The sequence below is a fragment of the Dipteris shenzhenensis genome, chromosome 22 (assembly GCF_047967505.1).
Source record: "Dipteris shenzhenensis isolate YYH24624 ecotype China chromosome 22, Dip_SZ_1.0, whole genome shotgun sequence".
Classification (NCBI taxonomy): Eukaryota; Viridiplantae; Streptophyta; class Polypodiopsida; order Gleicheniales; family Dipteridaceae; genus Dipteris; species Dipteris shenzhenensis.
The window spans coordinates 13,697,710-13,719,782 of NC_141617.1; the positions used below are offsets into that span (position 1 = coordinate 13,697,710).

At 46.1% G+C, this 22,073-nt stretch overlaps 1 protein-coding gene across 1 annotated transcript in view; it reads right to left on the minus strand.

Moving 5' to 3' along the window:
- The window catches only part of LOC147887770 (Isochorismatase family protein), a 25,200-nt gene continuing 3,127 nt past the window's right edge, over positions 1-22,073 (minus strand). Inside the window, exons 3-5 of the mRNA XM_087393426.1 lie at positions 12,372-12,606; positions 11,996-12,112; positions 1-441 (exon numbers count right to left, since the gene is read on the minus strand). Coding sequence (XP_087249552.1) covers positions 371-441; positions 11,996-12,112; positions 12,372-12,606 — 423 coding nt within the window. The 3' untranslated portion in view covers positions 1-370. The remainder of the gene's footprint in view (positions 442-11,995; positions 12,113-12,371; positions 12,607-22,073) is intronic.

A 22,073-nucleotide genomic window follows, 5' to 3' on the forward strand; every position in this document is an offset into this window, starting at 1 on the left:
TAAACAAAAATGCAAACATCAGCTAATCATTGATTGGTCATCTATCACAGTCAGTCATACCAATGCACAATGCAAATTACTTTAAGAAAGTATCAATATTTAAGAATCCCATGAAAAGACAGACAGTTCTTACTGATGCATGGTCAGGCATTATGAAATCCAAAGTAGTGGCTTGCCACTAATCATCTAAGAGAAAGTCAGTTCTCAGGTACATGAATCTCATGTCAGGCCAGAAGCATATATATAAGTGTCTAGTACTTAAATAAAAACTTGAAAGCCCAGATAGATTTTCAATAAGACCAGGATTGATCCAGAAAGAGGCAGACAAACTTGGAAGCCATCCTGTAGACTGATATGGTGACCCATCATTTCACTTGTCGCCCATCCATTCACTTAAGCTTGGAGTTGATACACCCACATTGCGTATATCAAATAGATTGGCTGTTCAAAACAGCAAACAAAAGTTAGACCTCTCTAAGCAACTAGTAGTATATATGAGATTATGCAGTATTGAAGCTGTTTGTTTCCTCACTGAAATCTCTCTCTCTCTCTCTCTCTCTCTCTCTCTCTCTCTCTAGTTGCCCTCTCTCGCCGACCCTCTTTAGACTCTACATCGATGAGATCACATCCTTCCTAGACCGACTAGGCGGAAAGGGCTCACCATTGGCTGACCTCCTGATTCAGATATTACTATATGCCGACGACATAGTTCTTCTATCTTCATCGGCCGAGGGATTACAGAAGCATCTGGACGCCCTTGAGGTATTCTGCAGAGAGAGGGACTTGACTGTCAACCTTGGCAAGACCAAGGTCATGATCTTTGATACCTCACATCCAGCGCTTCTTCGACACAACTTCACATATAGAGGGGAGCCAGTGGAGATAGTACAGTCCTGTACATATTTGGGCACGGTCTTCGCAAGACCCATTTTCTCGATGACCCAGGCTGCCAGGGCACGACTCACACGAGGCCGGAGCGCTTTGGCCCAACTAGAGAGACAATGCTTCCAGGCACATTTCCAAGATCCTCTGACGAAGAGCTGGCTCTTCGACACTCTAGTACGGCCGACCGCCATGTATGCAGCGCCCTTTTGGGCGAGTGACATTCCAGCAGCAGATTGGAGGAAGTTTGAGAGGCTACAGGTCTCAATGGGATCCAAGATGATACGGAGTAAGCCCTCACTTCCACATGAGATCATACAGGCAGAGTTTGCCATGACGCCACTATATGTCGATGCTATCTTCCAGACAGTGACTTTCATTCACAGGGTATGGACTCTGCCTCATTGGAGACTACCGAGGGTAGCTTTGGAATCATCCCGACACCTAGCAGGTGAGGGAGCAGCCACCTGGTATGCACGCACAAACACATGGCTGACTAGCCATGGCATTCAGATGGACAGACTAACCCCATTTCAGTATAGCATGGATGCCCCTCCTGAGCGACTTCCGCACGATGAGATTAACTGTATCATACCGCTAGACGACCTCCAGCTCACCACATCCCAGACTTGGTTGAGGGACCAGCCGCTCCCCCCCTTCATTGGTACACGGGCTCCATAGAGCTGTAAATAAGAGTTCCCTTCAGTCCAGTCATATCAGTTTCAGACAATGGAAGGTAGGGAGGGCTGTACACCTTCCCCCCCTCCATAAATTCAGACTTCAGCAAGGGTTACCTTGTACCAAACAGGAGCATAGGAGAAGAGACAATGGTGAAAGGAGACAGAGGGGATAAGGAGAAAGAGAAAGAGAGACTCAAAAAGGAAGAGAGGCAGCAAAAGCAGCTTGCGCTTGAGGATGTGAATAAACATAGCAATCGAAAAGGCTTACAAGTAGATAGCACTGCCACACACACACAAAAAGCAGCCAACAAAGCCCCTGCCCATACAACCTCAAGCTCCACATCAGCCTCCGCCTCCACATCAGCCTCATCTATTACCTTCCTCATAACCTATATACTCTACACCACCCATGGATATGACAACATCACTACCCTTAGGTGTGACAGTACTAGGAGCAGCACCAGAGTTTACAGCATCATCGTTGTCATTGTCGTCATCTGAACTAGGGGTAACTCCCCTTATTCCAACTCACTATGCCCCACCATGCTCCATGGCCACACGATCCCATCAAAGTCCTGGGATCATGTTCTTGTAGAGATACACTGCCTTAGCACATGGGAAGCAGAGCAGGACCGTCTCATCCACAACATGGTCAGGATATTACAGCTCCGTAAGGAGGTAGCAGCCGCGATGTTGGCCAGCACACTGGACCAGCAGTTGAAGCACAGATAGCCACTATGCAGTCAGCCATTTCAGAGACCTCCAGGTGGGTGGACGTCGCAAAATGGGAGCCTATGAAGGCTATTGTTTCAGCCACCATTTCAGAGCAGCAATAGAGGGCCAGTAAGGCACTCAATAGTACGTGGCGTCCCTCGCACAGCTACCACTCCCGTGGATGACACGATTGGCTTCATGACTTCCACCCTGGGAGTTCTGGAGCATGGGATTGAGGGGGCTTGGCGCATAGGATGGGACCCCAAACAAGAGCAGCCTCTCATCATTCACTTCAGAGATGAGATGGAAGGAAGGAAAGAGGGAGAAGTACAACAGGGAGAGAGTGAGAGAGAGGAGTGACACAATAGATGCGGGTGTGAAGTGATGAGCCACACCACAAACTCTTAAGTTTTATTAGGATTAGGTTTTTCACCCTATGACTGTCTTAAGACAGTCATAGGTGTCATATCTTTAATAAAGGGGTGGCAATGTGCCTTTACCCCAACAACCTCCCACCTAAAGGCCAATGTGCCTAAAGGGGAGAAAAGAATAAAAATTACAGCAATATACAGTTACTGTATACAAGACCATAAAATAAGAATGGTCTCATCCTAATCCCATGACGTGGCGGCAATGTGCAAACCGCTCTGTAGGCAAGCTCTTAGTGAGCAAATCTGCAGGATTATCATCAGTATGCACCTTCACAAGCTCAAGTCGCTTGTCTTCCAGTACCTCCCTGATGAAATGATATTTCACATCTATGTGCTTGGTCTTTTGATGAAAGACCGGATTCTTTGCCAACATGATAGCACTCTGACTATCACAATGCAAAACTGGCATATCTCCTGTAATGCCCAAATCTCCCACCAGCCGAGTAAGCCATATTGCTTCCTTGCAAGCCTCAGTGGCTGCAACATATTCAGCTTCAGTAGTTGACAGTGCAACGCATTTCTGCAACCGAGACACCCATGATATAGCACCTCCTGCAAATGTGAAAATATAACCGGTAGTAGACTTCCGGTTATCTGCATTCCCTGCATATTCTGAATCTGTAAAACCATGCACCAATGCATCTTGCCTACCATAGCATATGCACAAGTCTTTGGTACCTTTGAGATACCTCAAGACACCTTTCATTGCTTCCCAGTGCCGCTTGCCTAGATTTGCCATATACCTGCTGATGACTCCCACCACAAAAGCAATATCCGGACGAGTGGCAACCATGGCATACATCAAAGAACCAACTGCAGATGCATAAGGAACCTTGGCCATTTCAGCCTTATCATCATCTGATCTGGGGCTGTCCTTACTGCTGAGTTTTAAATGTGGAGGCAACGGGGTACTAATAGACTTCCCCCCCTCCATTTTAAACCTCTGCAGTACTTTGTCAATGTACTCCTTCTGTGACAGAAACAAAAGTCCCTTGGACCTGTCACGAGTAATCCACATGCCAAGAATATGGTTTGCATCACCCAAGTCTTTCATGTCAAAAGACTTATGCAGTTGTTTCTTTAAAGCACTAATCTCATACTGAGATTTACTGGCAATCAGCATGTCATCCACATATAGAATGAGTAGCATCAAATTGCCATCCTTTGCCCGTTTGGTGTACAAGCAATGATCGGTCTCACACCTATGATACCCTTGGGACTGCACGAAGGCATCAAACTTCTTGTACCATTCTCTTGGTGCCTGCTTGAGTCCATACAAGCTCCTCTTGAGCTTACACACAAGCTGCTCTTTCCCTTTAACAGCATATCCCTCTGGCTGACTCATATAGATCTCATCATGGAGATCTCCGTGAAGAAAAGCAGTCTTCACATCCATCTGACATAAATCCATGTCCTCATGAGCAACAAGAGCTAGCACTGCTCTCAAAGTAGTCATCTTGACTACAGGAGAAAAGATCTCATCAAAGTCAATGCCCTTCTCCTGCTTAAATCCCTTGGCAACCAATCTGGCCTTATACCTCGGTAAAGCATTTGAATCCACTTTGACTTTGTAAACCCACTTGCATGGCAAAACCTTTCTGCCTGCGAGTAGCTGCACCAAGTCCCATGTATCATTTTGAAGTAGGGAGTCCATTTCTGACTGCATGGCTTTCTCCCACTTCTTTTTCTCTGTTCTTCCCATAGCTTCCTTGAAGCTGGAAGGCTCACCACAATCTGTCAGCATAATAAAATCAGCCACATTATTGGCTCCTGGAACAAACCTGTCAGGAGGCCGTTGTACACGGGTGCTCCTCCTAACAAAATGTTCCGGATTAGGCTGCTGTCTAGCCTGTTCGTCATGCATGACAGGTGGCTGTACCACCATATCTAGCTGTTCTACAGCCCCATTTGCTGGCATATTCAGTGGTGCATCATTGGCAAAATTATCTGGCTGATTTTCAGCCTGTATACCCTCTTGAACAGGGTTATCTGCAGCAGCAGCCTGCTGCATATAAATGGGCATTCTTTGCTGTCCGACATCATCATAAATAACCCTCCTGTATTCCACAGGTTGCACGGGTTCTTTGTGTACACTATCCTCTTTAAAGATGACATCATTGCTGCGTATAATCTTCCGTTTAACGGGTCACTCATCATCTGACATCCCAGAGGGCTTGACACCCTTCACCCTTATGGGCTTAGAAATCTTCTTAAGCAGAAGTACATTCAAACACTGTTCTGCCCATAATGCATAATTGTGTGCCCCTTCCAATTTCTTTATGTTCAGAATTGATGATTCACTTCCCCCTCATGCCATATCAGATAAGGAAAGTACCTGACTCCCTGTAAGTCAAAAAAAAAGACTGAATAAAATTCTGATTTCTCAGAAAAAAACCTGCTCTATCAAGAGCCAGGAGCACTCACAATAGTGCTGTTTTACTATCAAAAAATCTGCAACAAAACAGAAAAAATTTCCCTCCAGTTACTGTACCTTCTGACACACTGTACCGTGCTCAAATAGGCATAAAACAGTAATTTCAGAATGCTGCAGCTGTTCCACAAGTGCTTTAACAGTGCATCATCAGCTGACGAAGCACAAAACACTGCTGTCCTGATCACTTCTCCCACCTCAGATGAGGTATTGCACTGATTTTATATGCATAAACCACTTGTCATACACTGTTTTGTTCACTGAAAAAGAGGCTCCAGACACTTCAGCCTGTCACAAACCTGCAACAGAAAATGGGACAAATCCCAAGCAATCACCCTTCTGCTAAGGGGATAAAAGGCATCTGAAGGTCTCAAACAGTAACTCAAGTGCTCTCACACAAAATGTGGGCAAAAGCCCCTTGATTTGACACCTGTACCAAGTGAAAAACACCTCAACACTGAGGTAGCATACAAAATACAGCGCTCTCCTGGCACTTTCACCTGACAATGCAATGCATAAACGGCCCTGTGTACACAATAACAACACAGATCCCAACGTACAAACACTGAAGAGAAAATCTTTTGAGCACTGTCAACGATGGACAGTTAGGGACCGAGTAAACTCGATGCGCCCTGGCCAAGCGTGGCTCAACTGAGAATTTTCAAGGTGTCGTACACAAAATGTGACCTGCAGAAATGTCACTGAATACACTGCGGAAACAAGACCAATGTGAGCTCCCTGGCTCCACACTGCCTCAAGGCATACACTGCATAAACTTCCAGGCAAAAGCCCTTTGAAAATGTCACCCAAAAGCTGAGATTTGCACTCAGCAAAAGCATAAAAGTCCTCTGCAAAATCAAGGCATTACCTTCCCGAAACAAGATAACTGTGCAACCACCACACACTGTGGAACTGAACAGCCGGGAATGCTCTCTTTTCCTTCTTTTCCCAAAGAAAAAGTGCTGTACTTTCTGTACCTGTGTACTTGTGCAGGGTACCACTGTACCTGCTGTACCTGTGCAGGGTACGAAATCCCAGAACAGAGAGAAAAAAAAAATTTTTCGAAATGCTCTTTCCTGACGCAGCTCCCTGACGAAAAAGTTCCTGACGCAGCTCCCTATACGTACGGCGACCGTACAGTACGGACGCCTGTACGGTGTCGTGCGGCGGTACGAACGGACGTACGTCCGTACACGCGCGCGCCTGCGCGCCGCCCTGTTCGAGGCCCTGAGGCTGCGTAGGTGCACACCGGTGCTGCGCACAGCTAGCTGCTGCTGTTGCAGCTGCTGGAGCTGTTCCGCGCCGCCATGCCCTGCTCGCACACACGCTGCCCCGCGTTGCTGTCCCGCGCTGCCCCGCTGCAGCCCTCGCTATCCCGCTGTAGCCCGAGCTGCCTGCGCAATGCCAAGCTCCGCCCACGCTGCCTGCACGCTGCTGAGGGCACAAGTCTCGAGGGGGTAGAGGGAGAGGTAGGCAGGGGTAGGGAGGGAGTGATGAAGGCTCTGATACCAATTGAGATGGAAGGAAAGAGGGAGAAGTACAACAGGGAGAGAGTGAGAGAGAGGAGTGACACAATAGATGCGGGTGTGAAGTGATGAGCCACACCACAAACTCTTAAGTTTTATTAGGATTAGGTTTTTCACCCTATGACTGTCTTAAGACAGTCATAGGTGTCATATCTTTAATAAAGGGGTGGCAATGTGCCTTTACCCCAACAAGAGATGCCCAGGCCTGCCTTGCAGCACTGCTTAGACAATCAGCCTTGCAAGCCCATCCAGAGATCTACTTAGATGAGAACCTTACACCCTTATAGGAGGAGAGGTGTGCCCTATTACAGCAGCGCGATGTTGCCTGCGAGAAGGGGAAGTGGGCAGTAGTCTGACAGGGGTGGCACTTGATAGATCCTCGACGGGCGATTCATGGCCCCCCTACATAGGAGGCAGGATATAGGAGGCAGGATCTATGACATTCAGAGCACCGAGACCCTGAGCTGTGGTGTTTGGAACTGTTGAGTCAGATGCAGGGAATTTCTCGGAGTCTTACATAAGTCGAGATATAGCTTTTTACACTAAGACACACCACAGTCCAGATCGCCCTTAGCCGATAGTGGGGTATACATGGGAGTCAGCACTGCCCAGATGAGACCCGAGAGATAGTCAGAGTTCGAGGATTAAGAGGAGTGGCAGTACTATACACATCATCCCTTATCGGCATGGTCTCCATTGAGAGACGAGACACACATGCCAAGTTCTTATGGGTTCGGATCCAGCGGCCCACACAAGAGGACCTTTTCATCGCAGCATGCTATTTCCACCCTGAGACTTCACATTTTGCCAAGGATCTACGAAAGGAGGCTGAGATCCCACCATACACAGCTCTTTACCCAGACATCATGGACGTCTCCAACTAAGATTCTCCTTGTTGGGGACTTCATATACCTAGATGAATCCAAGAACATTCCCAAACTCATCCTCTAAAAACACAACATAGTGCAGTTTCAATCTCACGAGAGTCACTCGTAAGATTGAAAACCATAAACTCCATCACGCATAGCAAGGACTAGCTACTATGACATCCCCACTGACGTCATCGGCGCCCAACAATGGGTGTAGACCATAGTATAAAAGTATGCTCTCACACATACAAATCCACACACCCACACATACTTGAGCATCCATTTATAAAAAGTCTTCGTACTGAGTTTCTGTCGGCACTCCGGAGGTGAAGGGCAAACTCAGCCATGACGAAGGCTAGCACTAAAGGAGAAGGCTAATCAAAAAGTAGTCCAAATCTCTTCATTCAAGCTACAACTGCTTGTGAAGTCCAAACGATTTCATTTTAGTCTCTCCCAAACGTTTTCTTCTTGTTGGGGACTTCAACACAAAGACAGGTACACATCAGCTATCCCTTCTAGACTTTGGTATAACTATCTTATTACCCAAAAAGGATATAGACGAGGATGGGATGTCTCGCAATTCTGCAAACAAACGGGCCCCAGTCACATCCTATGGCTCATGCACTACTAGACATGGACAGGATACATGATCGTGTCATTTACAATGGGATAAGTCGTCGACCTTCCTCAAGCGGGTTCACCTACTTCCCGCATTTTGTTTGGGGTGGGGTGGTGGGGGGAGGGGGCCCGGGGGGGGTCTCCAGCGCAGTTGACTACCTCATGGGATCTCCTGCCTTCAATTCACATATTACTGACTTCTCCGTCTCACCACCACCACCACCTCCACTAAACAGACCACACCTATCTATTTTTCAGTATATCCACACCACCACCTCCGTCACACACTACACACACACACTACTTACCAGGACATACACTTCTATCACAAATTAAAACGCAAATACTCTATACAACTCTCTGATGTACTGAAGACATTGACTGCATACCGCTCTTAGAGAATCGAGCCGCCTTGATCACACGCTCCGTACATGAGACCACCCGTGACCCTACACACTTTCCCACACACCACTTGATCTACTTGCTTGGCTCAGTCCCTTGCAATAGCTGGTATGATGACAAGTGGAAGGCTTTACGCCAACAATTCCGACTCGTCTTCTAAGCGAGCCAGAGACCATACGAGAGTATCGCCCTCTAGTTCACTGGAAGAAGCAGGCTTTCATTCGCATGGAACAAGGAGGAGTTAATAAACATTTTGTTAGCACTACCTTGTTAAGGCAGCGTTGCACTGAGAGTTTTGCAAAAAAATGTCCTCCCAATAGATTTTGGATACCTCATGCCTTGGTTAACTACTTTCTATTGTAGTCTCTCTCTCTCTCTCCTCCCTCCTCTCTCTCCCTCTCTCCCCTTGCCCCAATCAACTCTCTCTCTCTCTCTCTCTCTCTCTCTCTCATATGGTGAGCAACCTGATGGCCAAATTATATGAAACCATTCCTGACCAAAAACTCAGCAAGTCAGCAGAGGCAGAAGGGGTAAGAGCACCGTTACAGGCGGGGTTCCATCCCAAACACTCAAGGTAGATCATCTAGTAGCCATAAGAGCAGCAAATGAGGGAGCAAAACATAGGAAAGAGGCCATTTACTGCTGTTTTGTAGATTTCAAGAAAGCATTTGACACAGTACCACACAAAAAACTATGGGAGGGACTAGAAAGGCTTAAGTCCCCCTGGAACTCAAAGAAGCCATGTACAAACTCTACGAGACGGTACTAGCTGAGCTAGCACAACCACTCGTAAATGGATCCAATTCCAAAGGAAAGGTCATCATAAGCAGAAATATAGGGGTCAAGCAGGGACGCCCCTTGTCACCAACTCTCTTTGGTCTCTTCATAGACGAGTTGGAAGATTGGATGACAAAAAACAGCAAAGGAGGAGCCCAGGTGGCTAGCTATGCACTGTTGTTGCTCATTTATGCAGATGACGTGGTATTCTTTGCAAAAGATAAGAGTGGAATGCAGGCACACTTGGATGCCTTATATAATTTCTGCCAATATTCAAAAATACAGGTCAAAGTAGCAAAAACCAAAGTAATGGTGATCGGGTCTCGAATAAACATATGAATTTCACATTCAAAGGGGAGACTTTGGAAGTAGTTGCTTCATACAAATATCTAGCGCTGGATTTTACAGATAATTACAAGTGGAATGCATGTGTGGAACGTAGGATTCTGGGCGGTTTAAAAGCATTGTACAGCTTCCCAAATAAATGCAGAAAGGCACATTTGTGGAATTGGGAGATGAGGAAATTTTTATACACCATGCTTGTGCAAACAGTGGTTCTCTATGGATGTCCAGCCTCGGCACCTGGGCTCTCCAGGGTTTATCGGAAAAGGATAGAAACAGTGCATAAACGCTTTATTGTAGGCAAGTTGGGAGTTTAAACACACACACCATATCCCATCCTGTTAGCTGAAACACGTATGATACCACTAGAAGGTGAAGCACTATGCCATTATCTGGGATACCTCAACAAGGTTAAGAAGATGGATGCACACCGGATACCACATAAAGGGATACCACATAAAGAAATGGAAGCCACTAAGATCACGGGCTGGTACAAAGATGGGGAGGAGTGGATGGAACTATGGGGGCTAAAGGCAGCTGATATACCTGAAGAATCATGTGAAATCAGGAACTTAGTGACACTAAAAATGATACAGAAAATATGGCGCAATCCAGGTACAAAAATGCAATTCTACAAACCTGATGGACAGCTATGCAATGCAGAAATATCTTGGGGAGGACATCTCAATATTCAAAAGGATTGTAATATGCAAAATAAGGACCAGCTCACATGCTCTAGAAGTGGAGAAGGGTAGATGGGTACGACCCAAGATCCCGAGGGAGGAGAGGATATGCAAAATCTGCCCCACAAGGGAGGTAGAAGACGAGCAGCACATACTCCTGAAATGTCGAGCATATGCACACATAAGGAAGAACCATGGCAACAATAGTTGTAATCTGAAGAATCTATTGGAACAGCCAGCCCACAAGTTTGGAAGCTACTTAAAAGAAATCTTGGAACATCACAGCAAAATTCTCAGACTAGCACAGAAAATAGCCCAACAAATACTCACAATGTAGAAAGATTTGGGAGACTTTTATAATCATATCATCTCTCTCTCTCTCTCCTTCCACCACTCAACTCATCCTCTAGCTATATACTCCAATGCTCCATAAAAGCTAAAAATTTTGAATAATGAAGCCGGTGCTATTGAGTAAATCATGTGCTCTCTTTTTTTTCACTCACCCGCCCACACACACACATATGCACACACACAGAGTTTGCACATGGATTTGCATTTGCAAGCAGTTGCATTATAGCACTCTAACTTTCCAATGGTTCTACAACCAGCTTCCATCACAACTGCTGCCAAGTAATCATCCATTCATCTTCACGATCATTTGCGTTTAGAAGAACCTAAGGCAGTGCTCAGGAGTACTTGTACTCGCTTGTTGGCCGAGAGAAAGATCATGAGGGCCTACGTACTGAATTCATTGCATATGGAATCAATACCCTGGCCCCGATCTTAGCGAAGCTTTTCAATAAAACAGTCTGCATAGGCTTCCCACACACCTGGAGCCTTAACACCATCATCCCCATACACAAGGCAAGAGATCCATGAGCCCGGAAAACTACAAGACCATCATGATTGGACATGTCATGTCCAACATCTCTATGCATCAGTACTCGATGCAAACGTTAGCCTCATTATGAAGCTTCAAGATTTTCGAGCCATGTGACAAGCACGCTTCTGCATATACCCCTTATTCAACGTGTATGTGCACCTACAGTGTGAGAGAGATCACTGAGAGATTGAAGGTATTCCTCTAAGAGATTGAAGATATTCCTCTGGGTAGGGTTACTTGTTTGGTAGGCCCTCAACTCTAGCATATTTGTAGTAGGAGGATTGGTCTTCTTGCCTTCTCCAGCTCAAGTTTCTTCTTTTAACTCCTTTACCTAGATCTTCAGGTACAACAGCTCCCTATTGCCAAATAGAACTGTCCCTTGCTGTATTGTATTAACAGTTTGGAATGTATACTTGATAAGTGTAATACTATTCCTAGTCTTATGATGTGCACTCTTCCTAAGTATATACCTTCATAAGACTAGAATATATCCAATCTTACAAATTAGAATTTTTATGGAGCAAGCAAAACAACAAAGGAAAGAATGACTTAGTAAGCAAAGCTATGCTTATGTTCTCCTCAGTACCCAAGCATATGGTGTCATCTGTGTTTTGAAAGATTCCGGAATCTCTTCCTAGGTACTTCAAATCCAATTCAGCAACTTATAATTTGAAACAGAAAGGCAGACTGTTCAGTGTAAGCAGAGACATAACAAAACAAAGCGTCCACAAAAGAAGAAGTGGAAATAAGTACAAACCAGAATGAACCTCAGGGCTTGCAGCACCAGTTGCATCTGATATCACTGCCACAGATGGATAATCAAGTGCAACTGCATCAAATACAGTCTGCCTAATGCAGTTGGGAGTTTGGACCCCTGCATGAATATAAATACACATGTTTTAAAATCCTCAGATCATCTCTGTACACTACAAGTTCACCAGACCACAAGAAGGCACAATGCTCCATTGAAGAATGACAAACCTTATCATTGCCTTTGATGTGAATGATATAAAGCAACTCAAATCCTTAATCACATTTGTGAAAATGACTACATGAAATCGATATATGAAAGCTTCAACCCCAACGCTATTTAATAGAAGTTGCCACGTTAAAGATTTAGATCAAAATCATACCCACAACAGTCACATTTTGAATCCCTAAACGATGCAACAATAAGTGTAGATTTGTCCCGAAGAAGGCACTAAATCTTTGTTTCACAACAATCTGATCTTCAGGTTGGGGCTCAAGATCATCAACGAGAGCAGCTCCTTTAGATCCCTTCACCGTGGGACCCACTTGCCCTAGTTTGTAATGATGTTGTCTAAACACCTCCACATCCCTCCCACTCACATGATGTTCTCTTACCACCTGCCATGGCAAAATACGAATTGTCATTCTTACTATCAGACACAAAATATTGTCTATCAACACTCATTTTCACTTCTTGGTGCTTATCATTATGACACGGGCAATACTAGTATTTTTTTAAATGTAAAAACCGATTAGTAAAGCAGAAAACTTTGAGAGAAGTCAATCCCATGCTGATCTATGGGCAACAAGAGCACCACAATAAAAACATTTCCATTTTCAAAAGGCAGCTCATATGCAAAATCAGAGCAAGCTCCCACAATCTAGGGCAAACAAAGACATCCGCAATAAGGAGAGAATATGCAAAACATGCCAAGAAGGGAACATAGAGGATGAGCATCGTATTGATAAGTTGTTGTGCAATGCCTTTTCCAGCAACCAGCCAAGAAAGTTGGCGCTGTCTGGAGGACGTGAAATTATGGGACTTTTGATTTGCGACTCTCGTAATTTGCACGTGACTGCCTTCAGCCTTTGGGACACAAGGGTCCAGCCGTGAGGCGGGACTTGGGGAATTCAAATTCCTAGTGGGCCCTTGGAAATAGTGAATGTGCACCTAGTTACTAGGCAATTAATTCCTAGGGCCAAAGTGTGCAACAGGGGGCCAAAAGAGTGGTGCAATTTAAAAAACTGCTTTTAGGGGCCAAAAGAGTGATGCAAGTAAAAAACATTGTTTTTTGGAGCCTAGGGCTTTAAAGGGAGGAGCCCTTCTTTTAGATTCAGTTGGCCAAATCAGTTTCAGAGGCGCCAGATCATCAGCTTGGAGCTTCCAGAGCTTGCCAGGGAAATTCGTTTTTACCCAGGGGCCAATTTCAGGTGATCTAGAGTCTGCCAGGGAAATTCGTTTTTACCTAGGGGCCAGTTTCAGATGATCCAGAGCCTGCCAGGGAAATTCGATTTTACCCAAGGGCCAGTTTCAGGTGATCCGGAGCCTGCCAGGGAAATTCGTTTTTACCCAGGGGCCAGTTTCAGGTGATCCAAGGCCTGCCAAGGAAATTCGTTTTTACTCAGGGGCCGGTTCCAGGTAATCCAGGGCCTGCCAGAGCAAATCGCAATTGATCCAAGAGCCTGTTACAGGTGACGATTTCTGCCAGGGTGTCTATTCTAGTTTGCGATTTGCTTTTGGGCTCTTCCAGGCTGTTCCAGGTACCTGCGATTAATTCTAGGGGTTCCAGACTTGACCAAGCTGCTCTGGGTGAAATGTGACTTGCTTTTTCAAACTTTCAGGCTCTGCAGGAGATTTCGACCTGATTTTCTAGAGCTTTCCGGGTGTTGTGACTGATTTTGGTAACTTTCCAAGCGTGGATGTTCGCTTCTAAGTTGCTCTTGGGGCTGTGCCAGAGCAGAATCAGTTTATCTCCGCAGGATCTTGGTTTTCTAGCCAGGGAGACCTTTCTTCTGTGGATTCCAGGTAGAAGAAGGCTTGTCTTTGCTTGCTTCTGTCGTTCCCAGGTTGGTTGCTGGCTAGTTATTGCGTTTGGGTTTCTTTCCTCGCGAAGAAGGGTTGATTTATGCTGTTGGGCAGTGGCCAGGGAGGCTATAGACTGTGGCAACCCGCTGGGAAGTGTTTGGTTGCTTGATTGCACCAGAGTTCAGCTATTGAGGGCTTTGTCTTGCAGTTGTTCAGCCGTGTTTGGCTGGTTGGGCACTTGGATGTGCGATTGCCGGAGTGGTTCAAACAGTGGATGCTATTGGGGTCTCTGTTGCATGCTTTGGTTGGTTTAGGATACAGGATTGCCTAGGGATTGGATGCCATTCACCATTTGAAGTTGAGCAAGGAATTACAAGGTGGGATGGACGGGAAGTCTGAGGGCGTTGGTTTGCCTGTGGAGCAGCTTCCCACCTTTGTAATCAACCTCTTGGCTTCAAATGAATGTTAAATAAATACCGCAAGGGGCGGTGTCTTTGTTTTTGAGTAGGAGCGCTCTAGCTCCCCTATGATTTGTGGTGTGTTGCAAATTTGCTTGTCTATTTACTATATATGCTGTATTTGCGTGGATCCTACCAACCTTTAAGTTGTTGAGGCTGGTTTCAGGCACATACATCAAAGAAGTTTTAGGACACTACAAAAAGATTCTATACAGGCACACATAGTAGCCAAAGAGATATTACAAGCAATCTATAAATTGCAAGAGTACATAGTTGACACATACATGATAGCGACGTATAGAGCTGTAACTTGTAATATAATGATATTCCACTTTCTTGTCCTATAGGTCTTGTTGTCTCTCTAATGAATATTAAAAATATCATAACATATCATATCAAAGACTGCAAAAAAATCATGAATGCACATTGGAATACTATCCTTCCGCAATTTGCCTATGGCAAATATGGCAAAGACTAATAATTCATCTGCACTATGGCAGAGCTAAACTGATGCTGAAATGTTCTCATGCTGAGGTGTGAATCGTGATCCACTGATCACAAGTGGTAGTCAAAACTGAATCCAAGAATGATATACTATGACAACTGAGCTCATTCTGAAATGTCATGATGCTGAAGACTGATCCATCATCTAAGTAATGGTGAAAACTAAATCCAAAATCAAATACTATGGCATAAATCTCCAAGTCTGGTGGACCCTCATGCTGAGGGCTTATCTGCAATTCTGCATGATCAAACAGCAGCATGCAAGCATGTGATAAATCTATTGCAGTCAAACTGGTTTCATCTGAGACAGAAGGAGTTCATTTTTCCCTCTAGAATTGTATACCAGTACATACCCTTTGAAAATAAAAGGATGCTTTCCACGTACAGATTTCATTTGGAGTCAGATTTGAATATCATCAAAATGCGAATGGTCCAATCCTGAAGACAGTCCGCTCTATGCTAGAGGCTTACCCATCTGCCTGGAGAGCGTCTGCTCATGACGATATCTGAGACGCTTCACTGTGGAACACTATTGAAATGTGGAAAGAATGCTGATCTGTGAGCATTCATAAACCTGAACATGATTGGTTCCTGCACATACATCAGTGGGTAAAGCCTCCTGGCTATTTTCTGACACATTGGTGTTACTATCTTATCCTCCATCACGTGAAGGAAACTCTCTTTTCACAATGCCATTTTAGTTGCATGATCGAGATGGGGAGATCTATGTCCAGTGAATGTGCAACTACCATAGATCCTCTTTAATGGCCTGATGAACCTTCCCATGTATCAAGCATAATAATGGAGGCACACACACACACACATACACATAGAGGAAGTTTATTAAAGTCCTCGGAAGATGATGTCTTGATACAAAACAAGCTGAAAGGAAGGAGCTACTAACCGAGAATCAACACCCATACTAAATGCTAAATGCTACATAGTCATAATAACATCAGTGACAACATCATATCAATATCAATAGGCCGACAGGCTGTAAGGAGTCATCAAAAGATCGGAGGGTCTATGAGACTGAAAAACATAGATACAATAAGCCAAATGGATGGAACCACTAAGCGAGCATCTTCACCCAAGACAAATACAAACACAAACCCGAATACTAAATATCTTAAACCATGGGGAGGATGTGCAATCTGCACTGTGGTATCATTGCGGCGGTCCTCTATCTCTTGTCTGAAGAACCGAGTCCAACAGGCAGTTGAGAATGGACAAGAGGGTCTCAATAGAGAGAGGCTCGCACTGCGGTGGCATGAAACCATTATAAAGAGTGATGACATTGATCAGTCTACGTGGTTTGTCGCGGTGTCCTAGCAATGGCAGATCATTGTAAATGATACGGTATCTTGCCATATCCAAGAAAGAGTGCCCGTAAGAGTGACCACGGCTCGCCTATCTGCAAATACTCCAAATATCCTTGCCTCATCTAGATCAACATGAGGTAGTGCAATAGAATCATCTTGAAAATCAGGAAGCGGTACATTTCACGCATTGAAGTCCCCAAAATAGGACTTCCCCATGGCTCGAAATGACGTCCAAGCTTGTAGGGTGATGTCTCAACCGAGAGAGAGAGAGAGAGAGAGAGAGAGAGAGAGAGAGTTTATTGAAGGCTTCGGAAGACCGATGGGTCTATGAGACTGTGAAAATCCTGAAATAAGCTGTGAGGGTGGAGCTACTAAACGAGCATCTATGCCAATGTAGAATGCAGAATGCAAAAATGCAAAATCATAGTATTAAGTACAACATAGTCACCAGTGGTCGACTACAGATCATCATCATCATCATCATCATCATCGCCATCAGGAAATCAAGATGGATGAGGCAACAACGGAGGCATGAAATCGGCGATAGAGTGCTGTCGGCTGCTCATGGGTGTGGCTCTGTGACGTCTCCTAGTCATAGCTCTGCTTCTAACAAGGGCCACAGTAACCCCTGTCGGTTGGGCTCCAACTCAAAACAGAGAGGGAATGTCTCCAAGTGTGATCTGCGCGTCAACCCTCTGTCTGAGCTGTCGGGTCACTGGCTCTGGATCGTGATCATGTCGAAGCCTCGTCTCGCGGGGTGTCCATGTGATCTGGCAGAGAGAACTCCGTGATACTCTAAGAAGGATCTGCTAAGGAATAAGTCTATGATCGAAGTATCCTCTGGTGGTGCTTGGCTACCTCATGGATGAAGCCTACAAAACATCTCTGGTCTGGGTAGGAGAGGAACCAAGACAAAACCCCAAAACTGTCTCTGAAGAGGCAGTAGAAACGCCCTCGGATCTCAAAGTAAAAAGGACACCTGAAGATGAAGTGCTCCTCCATCTCAACCTCCTGCATGTCACATAATGTGCATATGCGCCTCTCATTGAGTATGCCCTTTGCTCTACCGCTCTCAATACGAAGTCTATGTAAAGAGATCCGAAACTACCCAATAGAGATCCTCAATTAGTGGGATAGGTGGATCTGCGTATACCCTGGTGGGTCAATGAAACCCTCCTCTATGATGTGCAAGCAGTGATCTCTGTAGAAGCTGCGCTTCACTAGGAGCTCGCTCGGTCCCAACCAGGTCAGGAATGTGCTACAAGAGATCCTCAAGGATTACCTGGTTAACCTCGTGTGACAGAAGGGGAGAAAACGGAGCATCCATACTGTACTGGAAGGGAGGGAGTCTATCCATGTGGAGCCCTAGTCGGCTCTATGTCTTACTCAACAGTACCATGTCGTCTCTCCCCGTTGATCAATGCTGCCTACTCCTCAACCTCTCTATGGCTGGAGCCGACTCAAATGCATAGAAGTCTGTGACATGTCGATGTGCTCGATCTGCCTTAGCATCATGTGGCTCTGTCACTGCCTATTGTTGTTTGACCTATTGTAGTAGCATCTCTCTATGACTTCGCATCCCAATCAAATAGAACCCAATCCAGACCTAGTCGTGGAAGTAGATTAGACGTGAGAGTGAACTGAAGCCGTGCTCCTCCTGAAACAGACAATGGTATCATCTCCATATTTCAAAGCAGGCTAGGTAGACATATAAGAAATGCTCCTCTGTCGTAACCTGTCTCTAGTGTACATAACCTGCACATCCGTTGCTCTTTGGTATGCTAACAGCTCTCCACTATGCTGATCCGCAACTAATGCGACGAGACCCACATTTGTCCAATGGCAATCCTCAGTGCATGTGAGACTCCTCTATCCTCAAGGTACTAGGGCCTAATGATGAGTCCATCCTCTGGTCCTCTCAAGAAATTATCACAATAGAACTAGAACTTGGTAGGGAACTCTCGGTCCCCTCCCCAAGCCCAAGCTGTATCGAGCTGGACGACATCTAACCGTACAATACAGCGAGAAATGGACTCAAACAAAGCGTCGATGCTGTACTGAGAGGGGAGAAAAGAAAGAAAGAAAGATATATTAACGTCCACGGGAGACCTCACGGGCCTATGGGACAAAGTGCACAGAAAAGCGAACTCATACAAGCCTCAGTGGGCTGAAGCAAATGGTATGCTAGGACCCTTGCTGAGTACTAGTCTATGCTAACAAAATCAAAATCATCATCATAATCAAGACCAAAAAAAGTCAACTAGGACTACAGAAAGGGCCATATCAATCAATCTATCTAGGCGCTGGGACGAAACCAAAGCTTGGTACAATGATGGCTCTCTAGTGGGCTGCGAAGATGTCTCGTATCTGCGTCTGTCGAGCTATCTCGCGCTGCGGTGGGAGACACAGTCTCCTCGCTCTCTGGACTCTCTGGGCTATGTCTAGAGTGACCCCTCGTCTCTATCAATCTCCCCTGAGGAAAGCTGTGATAAGTCGGACCTCAATAGAGTGTACTCTGGGGGCTCTCTGTTGCACATGTGGCCTCTTCACCCCTCTCCTGGTGGTACTGTGCCAGCTTCTCATCTAGACTGCTCTCGTATCGGCTAGCTCCTCTTCCTTCACTCCACTGTGTCCAGGGGCTGACTCAAATGTATAGAAGTCTGTGACGTGCCGCTGTGCCTGGTCACCCTCTACGTCCTGTAGTGTTCTAACCATCCCTTGCTGCTCTCTATTTGTCGTAGAAGTGTCTCCCTATGACGCCGCATCTCCATCAAATAAAGCCCGATATAGACCTGGTCATGGAAATGGATCAGTCGTGACAAAGGACCGAAACCACTCCCCTCTAGGTAGAGACAGTGGTAGCGTCCCCGAATCTCATAGTAGGTTGGGCAAACACAACGAAAATGCTCAACCGCCCCCAACGTACATAGCGTGCAAATCCACTGCTCTCTAGGTATGCCCGCTGCTCTCTCTGCCTCGATCCTCAGCTGATGGGACGAAACCCGCATCTGACCAATGCCAATCCTCAATGCATGAGAGACTCCTCTATCCTCGAGATACTAGGGTCTGATAATGAATCCCTCCTCTGATACTCTCAAGAAGTGGTCGCGATAAAACTGGGTCTTGGTGGGGAGCTCCTGGTCCCCCCCCCCCCCAGTCCGGGATGTGTGAAGCTAGAGAAGGTCTAGCCGTATGGTACAGTTGATCTCATCTCGCAAGATCGACTCAGAAGGTGCATCCATGCTATACTGAAAGGGGGGGAGCCTATCCATCTGGATATCGTGCCTAGCAAGCCATGTAGATACGTGTGCATACCATGTCTGCCTCGCTCTCTGCGAGTCGTCTGGATGACTCTAGGGCCCCAATGGGTAAGTCCCAGACTCTATGGATGAAAGTCACTGTCTGAAAGATGGCATCAACCTGGAGAGGTGTCATGGCGAACTCTACCTGTACTATCTCGTGTGGAACTGAGGGCTTACATCGGATCATCCTAGATTCCATCATCACATAGAGCCACTCAAAGCTCCTCCGATCTGTCCTCGGAAGATCGCACCCTAGAAAGGTGCTGCATACATGACAGTCAGCCGCACCAGTGTGTCGAAAAGCCAACCCTTTGTCGGTGGATCCTAGAACTGCGCCTGGAAACACTGCCGCTCTAGTCTAGCCAAAGCACTGCGCCCTCGTGTGAGCCATGCCTGAGCTGCATGTTTCATCGTGAAGATGGGTCCTGTGAAGACTGCTCACCAAAAATGTGTATGACTACACTATCTCCACTGGCTCACCAAGATAGGTGAAACCAAGTCGGTGAGTCACTACTCGTGAGGTGTTGAAGATCATAACCTTAGTTTTCCCAAGGTTGATCGTCAGATCTCTCTCTGCAAAACACCTCTAATGCCTCCACCTCTCTCTACAGCCCCTCTGCTGAAGAGTATATAAGGACAATATCATCAGCATATAACAATATCTATATGAGGAGATCCCCTAGCAATGAGCCCTCGCCACCTAGAGGATCTATGAAAGATGTGATCTCATCAATGTAGAGTCCAAAGAGAGTCGGTGAGAGAGGGCAACCCTGCTTCACCCCAATGGTGCTCTCGACCCAATCCGATAGACCGCCTGGGGCACTGACCCTACCTCTGACTGACTCATATAAGCTCATCACACCCCAAATCAGCATCTCTGGGATCTAGATCTCTTGTAGTCTCCTGATCATGCGGGATCATGGAACATTGTCGAAGGCCTTTCGAAAGTCTACGAAGCATGTGTAGACTCTTTGATGTCTAGATCTCGCCTCCTCAATAATAGCCCTCAGAGTGAAAATGAGAAGCCAACCCATTTGCATACTGTGACTAGCAAACCATGTGGATACGTGTGCATACCATGTATCAATCCCACTCTCTGCTAGTCGTATGGATGACTCTAGTGCCAGCGTCGGTAGTCTCCATTAAGTTAATGCCCATACTCTGTGAGGACTGTCAGTATCTAAAAAAAGACATCAACCTGGAGAGCGATCATGGCAAACTCTGCATGTACTATCTAATGGGGGATTGAGGGCTTACTCCGAATCATCCTAGAACCCATAATCACCTGTAGTTGTTCACTTCTCCTCCACTCTATCGCCGAAAGGTCACTCTCCCAAAAAGGTGCTGCATACATGACAATCGGTCTCGATAGGGTGTCGAAGAGCCAGCACTTCACCGGTGAGTCCTAAAAGTGCGCCTCAAAACACTGCCACTCTAGCTGGTCCAAAGCTTCCTATCCACGATGAGTCGTGCTCTAGGTGCATGCACCATCTTGAAAATCGGCCTTGTGAAAAATGCCCCCATGTATGTGTAAGACTGCACTATCTCCATTGGCTCATCTCAGTAAGTGAAGCTATGTCGATGCAACACAACGTGTGAGGTGTTGAAGATCATGACCTTGGTCTTCCCAAGGTTGACTGTCAGGTCTCTCTCCCTGCAAAACACCTCTAAGGCTTCCAGACGCCTCTACAGTCCCTCTGCTAAAGATTATATAAGGACTATGTCATCTACATATAGAAATATCTGTATCATCAAGTAGGTCAACAGTGATCCCTCGCCTCCTAGGCGATCAATCAAGAATCTGATCTCGTCAATGTAGAGCCCAAAGAGAGTCAGTGAAAGGGGGGCATCCCACCTTCACTCTGACAGTGCTCTGAACCCAATCCGATAGGCCTCCCGGCGGACAAACTCTCCCTCTGAAAAACTCGGATAGGCTCATCACCCCCCAACTCAAAACCTTTGGAACCTTCATCTTCTAAAGTCTCCTTATCATACAGGATTGTGAGACAGTGTCAAAGAGCTTCCAAAAGTCTACAAAGCAAGTGTAGACTTTTTGACGCCTCGATCTTACGATGGCCCTCAAAGTGAAGATCTGGTCTGTGATGAAGTACTGTCTTCGAAAGCTTGCCTGTCCAAGAGCTCATTGGCCCCGTGTTTCTGTGTGGCTGCTAATCTCCCTCTCCAATACCAACCCATAAATCTTGGCCAAAGCGTGGCCAATCATAACAGTGCAGTAGTTCCCAATGTCCATGGGGTCCCCTGGCTTGTGTGTGGGAACAATGGTGGTAGATGGGAAGCCATGGCATACAGCCTGGTTGAGCATCTGCCCTAAAATCGGAGGTAGGACCTCTTGCCCATGTGCAAAACGCTCAATCTGTAGTCCCTCATAATCCTGAGCTCTCCAGTTATGGAGCCGATGGAGTGCGCCCCGTGCATTCTGTGCAATGAACAAATGACATGTGGTGGACCTAGG